Source organism: Artemia franciscana, unplaced genomic scaffold, assembly GCF_032884065.1.
Source record: "Artemia franciscana unplaced genomic scaffold, ASM3288406v1 PGA_scaffold_47, whole genome shotgun sequence".
NCBI lineage: Eukaryota > Metazoa > Arthropoda > Branchiopoda > Anostraca > Artemiidae > Artemia > Artemia franciscana.
Genome location: NW_027062688.1, coordinates 1,753,732 through 1,772,909, shown reverse-complemented (window position 1 = coordinate 1,772,909; position 19,178 = coordinate 1,753,732). Strand labels below are relative to the sequence as shown.

General features: G+C 37.3%; 1 protein-coding gene across 3 annotated transcripts in view; it reads left to right on the top strand.

The window, feature by feature from the left end:
- LOC136041869 (coatomer subunit beta-like) overlaps nt 1–19,178 on the top strand; it is a 36,570-nt gene that overhangs the window by 13,172 nt on the left and 4,220 nt on the right. The window contains exons 4-6 of one of the 3 annotated variants that reach the window (XM_065726649.1): nt 2,337–2,487; nt 10,833–11,068; nt 13,011–13,162. In XM_065726649.1, coding sequence (XP_065582721.1) covers nt 2,472–2,487; nt 10,833–11,068; nt 13,011–13,109 — 351 coding nt within the window. In that variant the 5' untranslated portion in view covers nt 2,337–2,471 and the 3' untranslated portion in view covers nt 13,110–13,162. The remainder of the gene's footprint in view (nt 1–2,336; nt 2,488–10,832; nt 11,069–13,010; nt 13,163–19,178) is intronic. The other 2 variants (XM_065726651.1, XM_065726650.1) reach the window with 2 other exon arrangements.

The following is a 19,178-nucleotide window of genomic DNA, read 5'->3' as shown; positions in this document are numbered from 1 at the left end:
ACGTCAATCACGTATCTACGACATTTATAAGCGTTTTCCGAGATTTCTGGTTTCCCCCTCCAATTCCCCCCATGTCAACAGATCTGGTCAGGATTTGAATTAAGAGATCTGAGACATGAGTTCCTTCTAAATATCAAATTTCACTAAGATACGATCACTCTTTCGTAAGTTAAACATACCTCTTTTTTCTATTTTTTTTTGGAATTGTCGGAACAAAAGGGGGAAAAAACCAATAACAATAAAGAGTAAACTGTGCAGTGGCGATGCTCAAAGCCGTGTCACTAATTTCCTCATAGGGAGATATATCTTTGAATATAGATATATCACTGAATAACTGAATGGTTTGAAAAAAGTCAGGAACTGCTCTACAATAGATGGCGTATTTGCGCTCTCTTATAAATTACCATACTGATTAGATTTTACAAGAAGGAATAATTTGAACTATATGTATCTTGAATAGTGGACTTTTGTTTTCCCACACATTGATGAAAAATAAATATAAAACACTACATATATCAAGATAAACGGAAACAACTAATGAAATGAAACATAGTAATATCAGATTTTATTATTTCTTGGAAACTAAGTAATTCAAAATTTTATTTCATTGCGATTTCAATTAATAAACGGCTTCTTATCCAACTCATTAATTACCAGAACGGCAACTCATTGATTACCAGTGTGCCCAATAGCTCACCGACCTCTGACAATATTTCTTTTCCGACTTCATGCAGGAGTTTTTTCTCCTCAACTTGGATGCTAACACTTTTACCGTTCTGACTAAGTGGCAGAAATGTTCGCAGTTGGAAGTTGTCAGCTCATAACAGGGAAAGGTGCGGGTCTTTGGATCGAGTTGTTCTTCTGCCCTTTTTCTAATTTCTTCCTTCTCAAAAGGGGGGTACATTTCATCAGGAAATGGTTTATTCTCCATCTACTGTTGTCAGTGGCTTCTCCTAAGAGTTTCTTCTTAGGTGTTTGAACTAGGCTCAACTGATTATTTAGGTCTATCTCTCAATTATCATTTGTATTGTAAGAATGCATTCCCTCCTTGTTTAGTTATCCTTTACGTCAGGCTGGTTTCGGAATACCATTTCAGCAAGGGCTGAAATTACGCCCTGGGGGCATATAAGGTTTTTATGGCACTTGGTATTAACCAATTGACATATAGCATCGCAATTCTGGCGGTCTGTCTGTCAGTCTGTCGGTCCGGTTTTGCTACTTTAGGCATTTCCAGGTAAGCTAGGACGATGAAATTTGGCAGGCGTATCAGGGATGGGACCAGCTTAAATTAGAAATAGTCGTTTTCCCCAATTTGACCATCTGGGGGGGGGTCGATTATGGATGCACCAATTGCATTTCTTAACTTTTAATATAAATAAAGACGGCAGTTTTATTTCCCTTACTCTCTTGTCTTTTAGTTAAGTATTAAAGCGAAGCAAATGCTGAGATATGGGCTTCTTAAGTTGAATAAGCGCACAGACTGTAATTCATAATTTTAATAAACTTTTCAAATAGACTTTGTTCTCATGGCAATTCTACTGTCATTACAGGTAAGTTATTTTTAGCTATGGGGCTGTTATGGATTTTGAAAGTCTTAATGACAAAACGAAGATTCAGTTCAATAATGCTTAACCTTCGTATCGTCAATAAGTACTGATTGTTTATCATTTTATCGATTCATCTCTTCAGCTATTTACATGGCAATATACTTGAATTACTTTTAGTATTATTTTAAGTAGATGTAACGAAAATCTCTCTCCATAGTATGTCAGTAGTACAGTAATTTTGTTACTTTATTAGTAGATCATTATCTAATTCCGTGGTTAGTACCAAGGATTTGCCGTAAATAGTTTCTACTGCAAGGAAAATATAAATGGACAGTCCTTTTCAAGCTGTCAATTTTAGACATCTGTGTATTTTATGGCCCAACAATTCCTGTATTTGCTGAATTCACACAGCTCTAATATATTCCTCATATACAAGATATAGGTTTAAACAACTTCTTATCTTGGTCATCATATGATATTTTTGAGAAGCGTATTTCTAGACTAACCTATTCAGGCCATATCCTGTAATAGCTGGGTGGATTGATACTCTACTTGGCAATACGGTGTCCAGGGATCGATTTCAGCTGTCGTATGGCTGGATGACAGGCTTGCTACCAGTTCCTGTGAAAAAGATTGAGCAACCAAAACGTCTATTTACGCCCTATGTGTCATCAGTGACTCAGGAGGGTTCTCTCCTATTCAGCACTCTTTTGGCGAGACTAGGGCTATCTCAACTGTTCCTAAATAGCTCCTTAAAAAAAGAAAATGTCTGTTTTTCCCTTTTTATAGACTTTAGCTGGAGATTGCAATATGGTGGCAGCCAATTTGTATACCAAGTCAATTTTGGAGAAGATACTCTTGCAAACGTCAACATGAGAAGCCGTTAGGTGAGAACAATGGTTCTATTGTGTGACACATTCGAATATGTGCAAAAACTCAGGTATTGTTCTTCTTGGCCTTCCTTTTTATTCTCTTTTTTTCCCTGTCGTCTATCAGTTTATTTATAAGTCCTGCTCTAGATATTGGTACTAGTCTAGATATTAAATGTAGTTGATAAAAGTACAACTGTGTCAAAAGTAATCAAATAACGTGATCAAAAGTCAAAAATTAATCAAAAAGTCGAATAACTAAATCAAAAAGTCAAATAACTAAATCAAATAACTAATCAAGAAGTCAAAAAGTAATCAAATAACGTAATCAACAGTCAAAAAGTAATCAAAGTCAAATAACTATGCCTCCAAGGTTGACAAAACCCCCACAGCCTGGGGACAAGGGTTGCAATTATGCGAGTTGCCAATTGTTTATAATATAAGCTGTTCGTGGAAGGGGGGATCGTATAAACTTTGGAAGAGGTTCATTAGATGGGAAATCGAAGGTTCTAGCTCCCTTTTTAAGTTGCAAAAGTAATCGGAGGGCAACCAGCCCCCCTCTTCCCCAACATCGTTTTCTCCCTGGTGCATCCGATCAAAACTTCAAAATGGCCACTTTGTTCAAAATACTTCAAAGGCCAAACAAGTATGCATCCATAATCGACCCCCCAGCTCTCGGGGCAATGACTATAAATTATGCTAGTTGCCGATGATAAGATATAAGTTTTTTATGGAATGCGTCGTTAAATATACTTTGGAGGGGACTAATTCGATTGGAAATCGATAACACCGCTGCCCTTTTAAAAATGAAAAGTGATCGGAGGACAACCAGCCACCACAACCCCCCTCCCTCCCCATCACCAAGCCCTTTTTCCCCAAATGTATGTGAACAAAACTTTCATATAGCCATTTTGTTCAAAATAGTCCAGCAGTTAAATGATCATAGCTCAGGAGTTGGCAAAGCTCCCTCAGCCCTGGGGCAACGGCTGTAAACTATGCAAGTTATCCATTGTTAACATAAATGTTTTTATGGAAGGGGTGATAATATAAACTTCGAAGGAGGCTCGTTCAACTGAAAATTGAAAGTTATGATACCCTTTGTAAGAGTCAAAAGTGATCGGAGAGTAACAAGTCCTTCCCCTCCCACGCCGTCTCTTCCCATTTGCTTCCGATCAAAGTTTTGATATTGCCATTTTTGTAAAAAAAATAGTCCAAAGGTCAAATAACTGTGCCTCTAGTGTTGACAAACCCCCCACAGCCTGGAGGCAAGGGCTTGGATTTATGCAAGTGTCCCATTGTTAACATATAAGGTTTTTATGGAAGAGGTGGTCGTATAAACTTTGGAAGAAGCACATTTGATTGTAAATTTAAAGTTTTTGCTCCCTTTTTAAGAGTCAAACGTGATTGGAGGGCAACCAGCCATGCATCTGGTGCTGACAACCTCCTCCTTCCCAGCCTCCGGGACAAAGGCTGTAAGTTACGCTAGTTACCTGTTTCTAACATATAAGATTTTTATGGAAAGGATCGTCATACAGAATTTGTAGGGGGTCATTCGATTGGGAATTGAAAATTCAGTGCTCCTGTTAATAGTCGAGTGATGGGAGGACAACCACAACCCACAAGAACTTTTTCCCAAATGTACCCGATAAAAGTTTTGAAATAGCCAATTGGTTTAGAATAGTCCAGGAGGTCAAATGACTATCCCTCTAAGGTTGATCCCCCTTCCTTGCTCTTTTAATGTGACCCCTCTCCTCGACAAAGGTCGAAATTTCGTAATTTCTTTTTTCTTCTAATTAGTCAAAAGGTATTTTAACTAGCTATGCTTCTAGCAAATTATGAGGCCATTTATAAATTATGCTTTATATTCACTTGTTATAAGTTTGACTTTTATTCGATTTTATTATTTTCCAGGGGGAAATTATTAGCTCTGCCAGTGTTCAAGACTTGATGGCTACAAAATGATAGTTTTTTAAGGTTTTCTTTATTGTTTAGATTTTGTTAAGTTTTTTTGGGGGGAGGGGGGACAGAAGAGGTTATGAGGAGCCATCTAGACCGCCTCTACTAGGACGAATGAGCCTTAAAATTTAATATATATAAACACATGTTTTCTCACCTATTATGAAAAGTTTCAGCAGTTTTTTTTCTTTTTTGAGATTTAATAATGGTGGAAAATTTTTGCTGTCGTATTTTTATGCTCATCAAACAAAAATGCAATGATATGAGGCATTTGATATGTCACCATTTCGATGACTTGCCGATCGCTCGTAATAATCAAAGTTTGTGGGGCGTTTCGAGCTGAATTCAGCCTTCGACTCTTCTGAATCAAGCCTTCGAACCTTCTGAATCAAGCTTCGACTCATGTTTTGTAGCTAGAAATATAAGTTCAGTCGTAACGATAGGCTTGAATGCTAAACTAAAACCTAGTGTTCGGATTTTTTCTATAATGAATTGTATTATTATCTCCCTAAATATTGTGCTTGTCCTAGCGAAATATTGTGAAGCGATTGATTGTAAAATCAAAGTGTACGAAGTTCTGATCAGTTTGGCATTAACAAGTGAAGTTTTACCGCTGTATCAAATTATGTCTTGATGAAATGAAGTCAAGAGGAAGCCAGGCTGATTGAATTCCGTTTTTCAAGTTATTTTTTTATAGATTTTGTGCCAGTTACTTGATTGAATCTCAATTTGCTTCTTCATAAGTAAATTTTCTATAAAAATGAAAAATAATAAAAACTTCTACCACAGAATCATAAGAAACATCAGAATGATTTTGGCGTGTGCGTTATTTTTTCAGATGTAAATTTGCCTAATTTCAGAGTGTAATACATTTAAAGACAGATCCTTCTTATGAAATACAGTAGCAAATACAATAACAAGGAAAAAATTCTGCCAATGATTTTCACAAAATGACTGGTAATATTATAACAGAAATTTGAAATTTGTCTTCTTTGCTAGTTTTGTTCATTTTTTGTAAAGTTATTCGATTTGGTAACCGGACCATTCTAATGTCTATAGAACATTACCTCTAAGGAGGCATGGGCATTTTTAAGCTGATTATTGACTTATTCTTTTTCTTAGGGAATGGCTTAAATTCTTGGTGATAAAGTGAATGCTATCCAAAGAGTTATACAAAGAAGTGAATTTGTTTCTTTTCAATTGGTTTGAATTATTTTTTGTTTTGCTTGCTGATGAATATTAAATGGCTTATTGGTGTTTTGGAAATGTATTCTAAAATAAAATATATTCATAGTTAATACCAAACTAGGTTGTGTCTACTTTCATCGATCATATCTTCATCTCAAGGAAGTATTGCCATTTTATATTCTCTGGTCTCTATTTTAACAATAGCCATAATTCAGGGGTTTTCTGTGTGGAAATCGGCTGATGTCGACCATAGAGTAAACTTTATTATACAGCAAAATATATTGGGGACTTTAGGCTCGCAGATATACGGAGCCCGTGAAAAAACTCAAAACATTTAGAGTTAATTATTTTTTTAAGGTAATTTGAGGAAACAACTGTGAATACTGAAGAAGTCAGTTTTATATGTACATATGCCAATGTTCAGTTCTGCATGTTAATGTACCAATGTTCAGTTCATGCATTGCCAGTAAGAACTCAAAACGTATCCACGTCAAGCTTATTATGAGCACGTGACAAAAAAAATAAATGAAATCAAAAATAGATGTAAATCTCATTCGTTGATTGCATTTTTGTCCAAATCGCAAAGCAAAACGACTTAAAATTTACTCCTGGGTGAAATCAACGCCATTTGAATTTTTGTTTCTGAATCACTTTTGTTCGTTCTTCATTATTTTCCCGTAAGCAAAGCCATATCCTAGGAGGGGAGGTTCGGGACCCCCTTCACGTCCCCTTCCCCTAAATTTTGTCTTACCCATAAAAATTAAAAAATGTATAGAAACAAGTTTTGGACTCCTTCCATGAAAAGTAACTTAAAAGGGTACCTCACTCTTTACTGGGGGAGCGCTATTGCACCGTTTATGACTAGTACATGACGTCATTGGAATTTTACAGTATAATTTTTAATATTGTGTCACTAAGTTTGTGACCTACATGCACTTTCTTATTTAAGTAAATGACGTCATCATATAATTACCATATCAGTATGAGGAATGGTGACGTCATGTTTGGTATATATATATGATCCCTTTGGCTGTGGTAATCATTAATTCAGTACATCTTTTACTGTGATAATCTATATAGCGTGCAATGAATATAGCGTATAAATGTTTTGCCATTGGAATTCCAGCCTCTATCGCTGCAATATCAGTTTCCTGGGCTATGAAAAAGCATAAAGAAGCTAAAACGAAGGGAATTAATGCTTCTACTGCATTAACAGAGTCTAAGAAGAAGCCACTTGATATTAAAAGATGTAAACAAGCTAACCCGGACGAATTTAACACTTGCAAAGAAGTAACAGAGTTTAAGAAAAAAATGCTTGACCTATTGGATTCTGAACTATCTTGCTGCATCTGCTATGAGGTATTTATTGAGCCAGTTAGACTGCCGTGTCTACACGCTTTCTGCGAAGCTTGCGTCCTTCAGAATGAAGAAAACCAAACAAAATGTCCTCTGTGTAGGGCCACGTACACAGTTAGTCGCAAAGATACCCTTTTAGCCGGTTGTATTCAAAACATTATCGAATCTGCTTATAATCCAAATGAAATGACCAAAAGGGATGAACTTGTAGCCGCACGTAAAGACTTGAAAAGTCTGATGATGGAGAGGAAGAAGAAAAAAAGGAAAACTAAAATTTTAAAAGGGGTTGATTTTTTGGCTGATCTATTTGTTGTCTGTGTTTTATGTGATAGCAATAGAAGTTTCTGGGATCCTGTTTTTGAACTGTTTGAATAAAATTGCTGACTCAAAATTTCTATTAGATGCATTTAGGAACAGTACAACGTGTGTTTGTGTGCGGGGGGGGGGGGTAGATGCCATTCGATCACTTTGATTCTTAGAAAGAGCACTAGAATTTCTGATTACCAATCGAATGAGCTGCTTCCGAAGTTTCTATGACAGCGCTTTCTATAAAAACCTTCTATACACCAGTGCATAACATACAACCCTTGCCCTGAGGGCTAGGGGGATTTGTTATCCTCAAAGACAAAATTTCTGGACCTTTCAAATCCTTTGAAAAAATAGCTATTAGAATTTTTTATTAGAAGTGTTTGGTAAAAAATTGGGCGTGGGAGAAGGGTTAGTTGCTCTCCAATTACTCTCGACTATTGAAAAGAGTATTAGCCCTTTCAATTTCCGATCGAATGAGCCCTTTTTGATGTTTCTACAACAACTTTTTCTATAAAAACCTGATATGCCCCAAAGTCATAATTAAAAACCTTTGTCTTGGGGGGGGGGGGATTTCATTCTCAAAGCCGTAATTTCCAGACCTTACAACTACGTTAAACAAAATGGCTATATCAAAAGTCAATGCTAAATCAATGAGCTTGACTAAATTATTTATTATAATTATTATAATATTACATTATATATATTATAATTATAATATTAAAAATTATTTTCTATATTTATCATGATTTCCTTGCGCATAACATAGTTATATATGTACTTTTTTTATTTTTGTGTTAGGTGATACTTTTCAAAACTGTATCCTAGAAATAGCAACAATCGGCGATTTGAAACTTGTAGAAAAGCCCTCTTCTTTCGTTTTGTCTCCTCATGATTATATCACCATTAAAGATTTCACGGTATTTAGACATAGCTTACATGATACAAACAACGCTATTGTTGGAGTTTTTTTTTTTTTTTTTTATGGCACTTGGTATTAACCAAGTGACATATAGCGATCGCAAATTCAATTGTCGGTCTGTCCCGGTTTTGCTAATTTAGGCACATCCAGGTAAACTAGGGCAATTAAATTTGGCAGGAATATCAGGGACCGGACCAGATTAAACTAGAAATAGTCGTTTTCCCAATTTTACGATCTAGGGGGAGAATGGGGGGCCGGTTAATTCGAGAAAAACAGAAAAAATGAAGTATTTTTAACTTATGAACGTGTGATGGGATCTTAATGATATTTGATATTTGGGAGGATATTGTGTCTCGAAGCTATCATTTTAAATCCTGACTAGATCCGGTGACATTTGGGGGTTTGGGGGGGAACCTAAAATCTTGGAAAACGCTTTAAGTGGAAGGATCGGGATGAAACCTGGTGGTAAAAATAAGCACAAGTCTTAGATACGTGATTGAAATAACTGGAACGAGTCCGCACTCTTTGGGGTAATTGGGGGGGGGGGAGAGGGTTAATTCTGAAAATTAGAAAAAATAAGGTATTTTTAACCTATGAACGGGGGATCGGATCTCAGTGAAATTTGATATTTAGAAGGATATCGTGTCTCGAAGTTTTATTTTAAATACCGACTAGATCTGGTTTCATTGGGGGGGGGGGGGGTTAGGGGGACCTAAAATCTTGGAAAACGCTTAGAGTGGAGGGATCGGTATGAAACTTGGTGGGAAAAATAAGCAGAATTTCAAGATACATGATTGACATAATCGGAATGGATCCGATCTATTTCGGGGAGTTGGGGGGGTAGTTCTGAAAAATTAGAAAAAATTATGTATTTTTAACTTACGAAGGAGAGATTGGATCTTCATGAAACTTCATATTCAGAAGGACCTTGTAACTCAGGTCTCTATTTTAAATCCCAACCGGATCCAGTGTCATTGCGGGGGCAGCTGGGGGGGGGGGCAGAAATCTTAGAAAGTGCTTCCTAAAGCGGAAAGATCAGGATGAAACTGGGTGGGAAGAATAGAAACAAGTGCAAGATACGATACTGACATAACCGGACTGGATCTGCTCTCTATGGTGGAGTTTGGAGGGAGGGGGAATAACTCGAAAAATTAGAAAAAGTGAGGTAGTTGTAACTTACGAACGGGTGATCAGATCTTAATGAAAATTGATATTTAGAAGGATCTTGTGCTTTAGAGCTCTTACTTTAAATTCCGACCAGATCCTCTGACATTTGGGGGGGGGAAGTTGGAGGGGGAAATCGGAAATCTTGGAAAACGCTTAGAGTGGAGGAATCGGGATGAAGCTTGGTGGGTAGGATAAGCAAATGTCGTAGATAAGTGACTGATGTAACCTTACTGGTTTCGCTGTCTTTGGGGGAGTTAGGGGTGGGGTTCAGTGCTTTGACGAGTTTGGTGCTTCTGGTCGTGCTAGGACGATGAAAATTGGTAGGCGTGTCAGGGAGCAGCATAAATTGACTTGATAATGTTCTTCTCCCTGATTCTACCATCTGGGGGGGCTGAAGGGAGAGGAAAAATTAGGGAAAATGAGGTATTTATAACTTACGAGCGGGTGATCGGATTTTAATGAATTTTGATATTTAGAAGGAGCTCGTAACTCAGAGCTCTTATTTGAAATCACAACCGGCATAAAGACTTTGATTTTCCTTTCAAATCAATCTATTGATTCTTAGAATTTTGCTAGAGCTCATACCATATGAGTTCTTGGCTCTTCCGGCCTCGTCACAAGTTCCATATGAGCTCTTAGCTCTTTTTTTTGGTTGGGGGGGGTGCTATTTAGCTATTTATCTTTTTTCCTTTCTAATTTTCTGATATCTAGTGAAATCTCCATCCTCCCCTTCTTTCGTTTGGGAATCCCGAATCGAATTATTTTCCTTTGATATTTGCTTTAAGAACAAAAGTTTGAAAGGTATATTTAAAATGAGCATGGATCACTTTATATTCTTTTTTTTATTGTTATTTCGTGTAAATTGGTTGATTCAATAGCTCGAAAAATATATATTTATGTGATTCATTGAATAATAAGCTTACTCCACGCTTACTTAAATGAATTCAAATACTAGAAATTGACCTAGGTGATATGGACCCCTTATCAAGTTAGGTGATAAAAATTCGGTGATGAAAGTCAGCTATTAAACATTTGCAAAAGCAATTTGTTACATTAGTGCAGTAGATTTCTGGTAAAAGCTGAAAGAAAAAGAAACTTATTGTCGTTATGAAAGGAAGGCACATCTTTTAGAGCCTTTGGTAAATTTTTAAATGTGGCAGCCAATGCGTAAATTAAAAGGTATATGAAGGCACAAAAAAATATAGACTTTCTGCCATGTTTGAGTATTGATATTAAAAATGTTGAAGTTTTAGAGTTTTAAAAATTATGACTGAATAAGTGGTTTAACTGCAGCTATATACCTTTTGGGGCTTATTTTGTTCTGATTATTTTTAACCAGATTAATATTATTATCTGGTATCAGAATATTATTTTTTGATTCTAAGAAATTAATCCTACATATTCTGTGTTCACTTAGATATTTAGAATATTTTGAATGGGTTTATGTATGTATACCCTACACTGTGCCTCAAAAGTCTTTACTAATCCGGTTGAATTTTACCTATTTTATTTCTCTTACAGTTTATGATGTAGGTGGCTCTCAATCAGATCGAAATATTATCATTATTAATGATATTCATGTTGATATCAAGGATTACATTGTTCCAGCTGCGTGTAATCTTGAGGACTTCAGGCAAATGCGGGCCGATTTTGAATGGGAAAATAAGTTCACTGTGAACACTACTCTTACTGACCTGCACAAATATATAGAAAATTTGCTTGGATCTACCAATATGAAGTGCTTGACACCAGCAAAGGTTTTCCCTTTATCTTTTCTTCTTTTTCTTTCTTTGGACTTTTAGCACATCATGTCTAATTAAACCTGTAGGCATGGTTTATTTTGCGTATTTATCTATGTAATAATGTTGTTGTTGAATTTTAACTAAGAAAATAGCATTCAATTGCTAGGGTCTTGGACAAGAAATTTCCAAGCATTCTTGGAAGGTTTTCGAAAGGTTGAGATGGCTAGGACGCGTTTTGTAGATAAAGGATTTCAGATTGCAAAGATTGTCCTTTTCTGCCATCCATCTAGGACCAAAGGAAAAGCAGGTCATCCCCGAGTTGGAGATCGTAAGGAAGGATTTAAAGGAAATTTGTACTGCTTAGGAGGAGGTAGAGGGGGAAGCTTTGGATAGAGCGGGATAGAAGAAGAGCGTGTGAGGCTGTGTTTGTTTAAGGTGGCTAGGTGCCGCTGTGAGCCCTTAGTAGTGGTAGTAGTAGTACCATGTTGTTGTTTTTTTTGTATATAACGTGTTACCATTTTTGGGTAGCTATAAGTCTTATTTATCGTAGAATTAATGAAAGGGAACATGAACTTGAATGAATAACATCTATTATTACTAAATTGAATAAAAAGAAACGAGCTTAAGTAAACTACGTTGCTTCTATTGACAAAATTGTAATCCAACCTGACTATTCACAGATGGGGTTAATGGGGGATCCTGGAGGACTGGCTTATTTTATTAGTCATATAAGTTTACAAGCTCTCCATGCTTGATTAGGGGCTAAAATTGAGAAACAGGGGGCATAAATTCAAGAATATCATCCTATCAGGTAGTGCCCTTTTAGTTCCAGTTCCTTGGTTGAACATTCACTATTTTGTTTTAATTCTTTCTTTTTATGGCGCACAACAAAGGCCTTCAATTTTTTTTTTTTTTTTATTAACCTCGTAATATTTATTAACTGGAAGCCAACTGAGCCTAACAATTGCATCTTCTTAACTTTTAATATAAATAAAGACGGCAGTTTTATTTCCCTTACTCTATTGTCTTTTAGTTAAGTATTAAAGCGAAGCAAATGCTGAGATATGGGCTTCTTAAGTTGAATAAGCGCCACAGACTGTAATTCATAATTTTAACAAAACTTTTCAAATAAACTTTGTTCTCATGGTAATCCTATTGTCATTACAGTTAAGCTATTTTTTAGCTATGGGGCTTTTATGGATTTTGATAGTCTTAATGACAAAACAAAGATTCAGTTCAGTAATGCTTAACCTTCGTAGTGTCAATAACAACTGATTGCTTATTATTTTATCGATTCATCTCTTTTGCTATTTACATGGCAATATACGTGAATTACTATTTAGTATTACTTTAAGTAGATGTAACGAAAAATCTATCTCCATAGTATGTCAGTAGTATAGTAAATTCGTTACTTTATTAGTAGAGCATTATCTAATTCCGTGGTTCGTACCAAGGATTTTCCGTAAATAGTTGCTATTGCAAGGAAAATATAAATGACAGTCCTTTTCAAGCTGTCAATTTTAGACATCTGTGTATTTTATGGCCCAACAATTCCTGTATTTGCTGAATTCACACAGCTCTAATATACTCCTCATATACAAGATATAGGTTTAAACAACTTCTTATCTTGGTCATCATTATGATATTTTTGAGAAGCGTATTTCTAGACTAACCTATTCAGGCCATATCCTGTAATAGCTGGGTGGATTGATACTCTACTTGACAATACGGTGTCAAGGGATCGATTTCAGCTGTCGTATGGCTGGATGACAGGCTTGCTACCAGTTCCTGTGAAAAAGATCGAGCAACCAAAACGTCTATTTTACGCCCTATGTGTCATCAGTGACTCAGGAGGGTTCTCTCCTATTTAGCACTCTTTTGCCATGACTAGGGCTATCTCAACTGTTCCTAAATAGCTCCTTAAAAAAAGAAAATGTCTGTTTTTCCCTTTTTATAGACTTCAGCAGGAGATTGCAATATGGTGGCAGCCAATTTGTATACCAAGTCAATTTTTGGAGAAGATACTCTTGCAAACGTCAACATGAGAAGCCGTTAGGTGAGAACAATGGTTCTATTGTAGGACACATTCGAATTTGTGCAAAAACTCAGGTATTGTTCTTCTTGGCCTTTCTTTTTATTCTCTTTTTTTCCTGTCGTCTATCAGTTTATTTATAAGTCGTGCCATAAATATTGGTACTAGTCTAGATATTAAATGTAGTTGATAAAAGTACAAACTGAGCGCAGCAGTTATGTTGGTATTACCTGACTTATCGACATGTATACTAAAACGCGCCAAAACATTCCAGTCTGGTTTGAGTTGTTACTATGGAGTGAGCAGGCAAAGTGAACCGTGTTGCTCTGGTTGCTCTTCATAAATTTGGAATAGAAAGAGTTCGTATGTTTGTGATACTACAACTGTTTAACATTACGCGTTTTTTGTGTATAAGATAAAGATAAGATATATTTTCAAAAGGCTATCACCAGCTCTATAGAGCCGAATTCGCTTTATATGTCAGTTAAAGTTAAGAAAAAAAATTCAAATCAGTTCATTAAGTCAAACACTTAAGATTAAAAAAATTAAAAGGGCAAAATCATCAAAGATAAAGAGCGAATCAGTAAACTTGACAATTCAAGTACAAAAACATTGCAATAAATCAAAAATAAAAACAGCAATAGAGGAAAAGGGGATTTTGGCAAGGACACAATTATGAATTATTATTAAAGTGCTCTAGAATAAAGGGGATAAAACATTTACGAAACCTGTCTGCAACAGCATGGATCGGAGAGTAAATTGGGATTGCTAAGGAGGCTGACCGGAGGAGTCGAGGTCTAACCTAAAAAAATCTAACCTAACCCCCTCCCCCACCCTAAAAAAAGAAAAACTGCATAACCTAGCATTATGTATTCAACACCAATTATACATTGTCATATTGATTTTAAGCAATTAGAAAGTCAATATCAGAGGAAGCACCATAGCGTTCCCTAAAGTAAAGAGTCATAAGGTTTCAATATTTTATTATTTATTAATTATTATTCTTTTTTCTAGAGGTATTTCACACGAAAAATGTTAGAATAAACTTTGGTGGGGCTCATTCGATTGGAAATCGGAAGTTCTTTTGCCCCTTTTAAAATTCTAAAGTGATGGGAGAGAAGCTAGCCCCTCCCCCTGACGCCCTCTTTTCTCCAAATGCATCCAACCGATATTTTTACATAGTCATTTTATTATAATAGTCCAAAGGTCAAATAAGTATGCCTCAAAGGTTGACAAAACCCCCACAGCCTGGGGGAAAAGGGTTGCAAATTATGCGAGTTGCCAATTGTTTATAATATAAACTTTTCGTGGAAGGGGTGATCGTTTAAACTTTGGAAGAGGCTCATTAGATGGGTAATCGAAGGTTCTAGCTCCCTTTTTAAGTGTCAAAAGTAATCGGAGGGCAACCAGCCCCCCTCTTCCCCAACATCGTTTTCTCCCTGGTGCATCCGATCAAAACTTTAAAATGGCCACTTTGTTCATAATAGTTCAAAGACCAAATAAGTATGCATCCAGAATCGACCCCTCCTCCAGCTCTCGGGACTATAAATTATGCTAGTTGCCGATTGATAAGATATAAGTTTTTTATGGAATGCGTCGTTGAATATACTTTGGAGGGGACTAATTCGATTGGAAATTGATAACACCGCTGCCCTTTTTAAAAATCAAAAGTGATCGGAGGACAACCAGCCACCACAACCCCCCTCCCCTCCATCCCCATCACCAAGCCCTTTTTCTCCAAATGTATCCGAACAAAACTTTCATATAGACATTTTGTTCAAAATAGTCCAGCAGTTAAATGATCATAGCTCAGGAGTTGGCATAGCTCCCTCAGCCCCGGGGAAACGGTTGTAAACTATGTAAGTTATCCATTGTTAACATAAAGGTTTTTATGGAAGGGGTGATCATATAAACTTCGAAGGAGGCTCGTTCAACTGAAAATTGAAAGTTATGATACCCTTTGTAAGAGACAAAAGTGATCGGAGAGTAACTAGTCCTTCCCCCTCCCACGCCGTCTCTTCCCCAATTGCATCCGATCAAAGTTTTGATATAGCCATTTTTGTAAAAAATAGCCCTAAGGTCAAATAACTACGCCTCTAGTGTTGATAAACCCCCCAAAACCTGGAGGCAAGGGCTTGGATTTATGCAAGTGTCCCATTGTTAACATATAAGGTTTTTATGGAAGAGGTGGCCGTATAAACTTTGGAAGAAGCACATTTGATTGTAAATTTAAAGTCTTTGCTCCCTTTTCAAGAGTCAAAGGTGATTGGAGGGCAACCAGCCATGCATCTGGTGTTGACAACCTCCTCCTCCCTAGCCTCCGGGACAAAGGCTGTAAGTTACGCTAGTTGCCTGTTTCTAATATATAAGGTTTTTATGGAAAGGGTGGTCATACAGAATTTGTAGGGGGTCATTCAATTAGGAATTGAACATTCCAGTGCTCCTGTTAATAGTTGAGTGATGGGAGGACAACCACAACCCACAAGAACTTTTTTCCCAAATGTACCCGATAAAAGTTTTGAGATAGCCAATTTGTTTAAAATAGTGCAAGAGGTCAAATAGCTATCCCTCAGGGTTGATCCCCCTTCCTTGCTCTTTTAATGTGACCCCTCTCCTCGACAAAGGTCGAAATTTCGTAATTTTTTTTTTCTAACTAGTCAAAAGGTCTAATAGCTATGCCTCTAGGGATGCCATGCCCTCTTCAGCCTCTGATGAAGGAGTGTAAGTTATGCAGTCTATCCTTTGCTTACAGGAATGATTTATCATTAGGAAAAGGAAATCTGTCTTATCAAAAAGGCAGATTTTAAGTACCGCAGAGGGTATTAAGTTCAAACTATAAGGAAACGATTAGGTAGAAGTATTATTTTGGTTGGAGGGCTGTCAGAACCCCTCCCATGCCCTTTTTATCCGCCCTGTCTCCAAAAAAATTCGATCAAAATTTTAAAATAGCTAGCTTAACCAGAATGCTTTAAATGTTAACTATGCCTGTGGGGATGTCATAACCCTCCAGAATTTTGAAGATGAATTCCAGAAACAATCATATTATGCCAGGTGCATGCTAACTGTCAAAAGGGCTTATCAGTAAAATTTCAGGAACGACTGAGGGTATTTTAAGGCTCATTTGTCCTAGTAAATGTGGTCTGGATGGCTTCTTGTGACTTTTTCTGTTCTCAAATAAAACCTTAAAAAAATAAAAACAATAAGGAAAACTTTAAAGGACTGAAGTTTTGCAGCCATAGAAGAGTCTTCAATACTGATAGATCTAACTGCTTTACCAAAGATTGTGTCCCTTGTAGGCTATGTTTGATTATTTGGAAAGAATTTCGAGATGGGCGTTTCGAGATGAATTTAGGCTAAAGCTTCGACTCATGTTTTGTAGCTAGGAATATAAATTCAGTCGTAACGAAAGGTTTGAATGCTGAACTAAATCCTAGTGTTCGGATTTTTCTAGAATAAATTGTATTATCATCTCCCTAAATATTTTGCTTGTCCTAGCGAAATATTTTGAAGTGATTGATTGTAAAATCAAAGTGTACGAAGTTCTGATCAGTGTGGCGTCAACAAGTGAAGTTTCACCGCTGTATCAAATTATCTCTTGATGAAATAAAGTCAAGAGGAAGCCTGGCTGATTAAATTCCTTTTTCCGGAAAAAGTAAATTTTCTATAAAAATGAAAAATAATAAAAACTTCTACCACTGAGTCATAATAAACATCAGAATGATTTGGGCGTGTTTATTATTTTTTTAGATGTAAATTTACCTAATTTCAGAGTGTAATACATTTAAAGACAGATCCTTCTTGTGGAAATTCAGAAGTAAATACAATAGCAAGGAAAAAATTCTGTGGATGATTTTCACAAAATGACTGGTAATATTATAACAGAAATTAGACATTTGTCTTCTTTGCTAGTTTTGTTAATATTTTGTAAAGTTATTCCATTTGGTAACTGGACCATTCTAATATCCAGTTTAGTCTAGACCTAATAACAATATTTGTTGATCCTAAGCTGTCAGCATGCTGCTTATCAGATGGCAAAACAGTTTTTATAATTCACTTTTTTTTGTTAGTTTGACAGTATGGGTTTCATCCAACAAAAACTTTTAAAGGGTGGCCCTGGCTGGTGTATAAAGTTTTTGCTTAATTCTATCTGATTAAGAATAGCAAGACAGACGTCCCAAAAGGTGTGTTTAGGTACATGTTATTGTGTTACCTCTCAGCGGTATATTGGCATACACTCTTTGTCATTTCCCAATAAAATGGTTGCGTTTACCGCTACTAAGGGAATCCTTGTTAGTTTCTTTTCCTCCGCTGACTAATATGCTTAAGTCAAGTGGGTCGTCTCGCCTGAGCTGAGGCCGGGGGTATTTCATAAACTGAGAGGGTCATTTGTTTTTCAAACCAATCACCAAAGTCACTTGGTCACCACAAACCCAGTAATGCCAGCATGCCTCTTGGAGTCAACAGTTCAACATCAAATAAACCAATTTCCTACTACCAAAGTCATAGTAGTCCATTCCTGTGACAAAAGGCTGTCAGTCAAAGTGTTTTAGCCAAGAAGAATTGGATTTTCATCCTCATTGGGCCCTTATATACTCTGTACACCCATAATGTGTAACACCTCCTCTAAGTTCCACCAAAAAGGAGCTCAGGTACCATTACCCAGTTGGGTGACAAGTAAAAGGGTGATCCACAAGAGGCATAGCCCTGAGATCACTTGCACTCCTTGTACTATTGATTCCCCTAACCAATAGCCCACAACAAAGAGGCAAATGAGACCAGTAAGCGAGACCAAATACCTATTACCAAATCCTCTCAACATAAACAGTTGACACAAAACTTGACGAGATCGCTTGCATCCTCTATAGGCGTTGACATCAACGGCCTTATAGAAGCAAGGAGCCTCGCTGTGACGGTACCCAAATACCGTATGATAAAAACAGCCGTCTCTCAGCCAGACGTAGTCCAAGCTCAAAGGCTGGACATGCAATTTGCGTTCAAAATATAGACTTTCCATGTGTCCTGCAGTTCGAATGGAATCAGGCGTCTAGCTGCGTTCGTATTCGTAATGTGAGCCAAGTGATCCATCCTCCAGGGTCATTCTAATGAATGTTTCAAATTCTCCCTCAAACAAGGCCAATGCAATTGAACCCTTGCACACCTCAAGCCATGCTCTATTGGGGCAAGCTCACCTTCACTCCCTTTAGTCTCGCGGAGTGGTATCCATGATCCTTGAATCACAGAGCCACTCTAGTCCCCAATATCACTATTTTTCACTACGAATTCACACGTAGAAAATGTACATCGAGATGTCAAGAGCATGTTAGCATTTTGCTTGCAAAATCGATGCTACATTAGTGCAGTCGCAGTGCAAGACTTTGGCTCACCCGAGGACTTCCGCGCCTCTCTTTTGACCAAGCCAATCCCTTAGTCTTGCACCACTTGGGCCCTCAGAAAGGGTAAAGAGTGCTTCCCGGGCCCCACCAAAATGTTGCTGGGGCAGCAACTACCACAGTGTTAGTAATCGAATGTCCATTATTTTTCAGATGGCATGACTTTGGCCCTCGTACACAACTCAAGATGTGTCACAAGCTTTGCAGGCTCTCGTTTCCTCACAAGAGCCCCCGTTTGCAAAAGCAAGGTCCCAATCTAGTTGTGCTGCCAAAAATCCCACTACCATCCTAGAATAATGGCCACAGATACCAAGACCTCGAGACAATAACCCAGTATATCATCTCGAGATCCCCCACACAAACATAGGCAGCAACACTCACCTCAGTGTTGGGTTTGTCTCAACAGGGACATAAAAGTAAATCCATTGACTTGGCTACATTCACAAGCTTTGCATGCTCCCACTCCTCTGAGAGCCCCCACTACAGAGCTAGTTCAAGTCCTCAAAGTCAGTCAATGGTCTCACCGATTCTCCATTAAATCAACAAACCAAACTTTTTAGGCAAATCCACCACAATGGACTGCTGTCAAAGCCCACCATTCCTCAAGACTCCGTTGAGCACTCCATTGTTCAACGAATGGCCCCCATGAATGATGCTGCACAAGGGTACTACCCCCTCACAATAGGCAAAACCTACTTGTGCA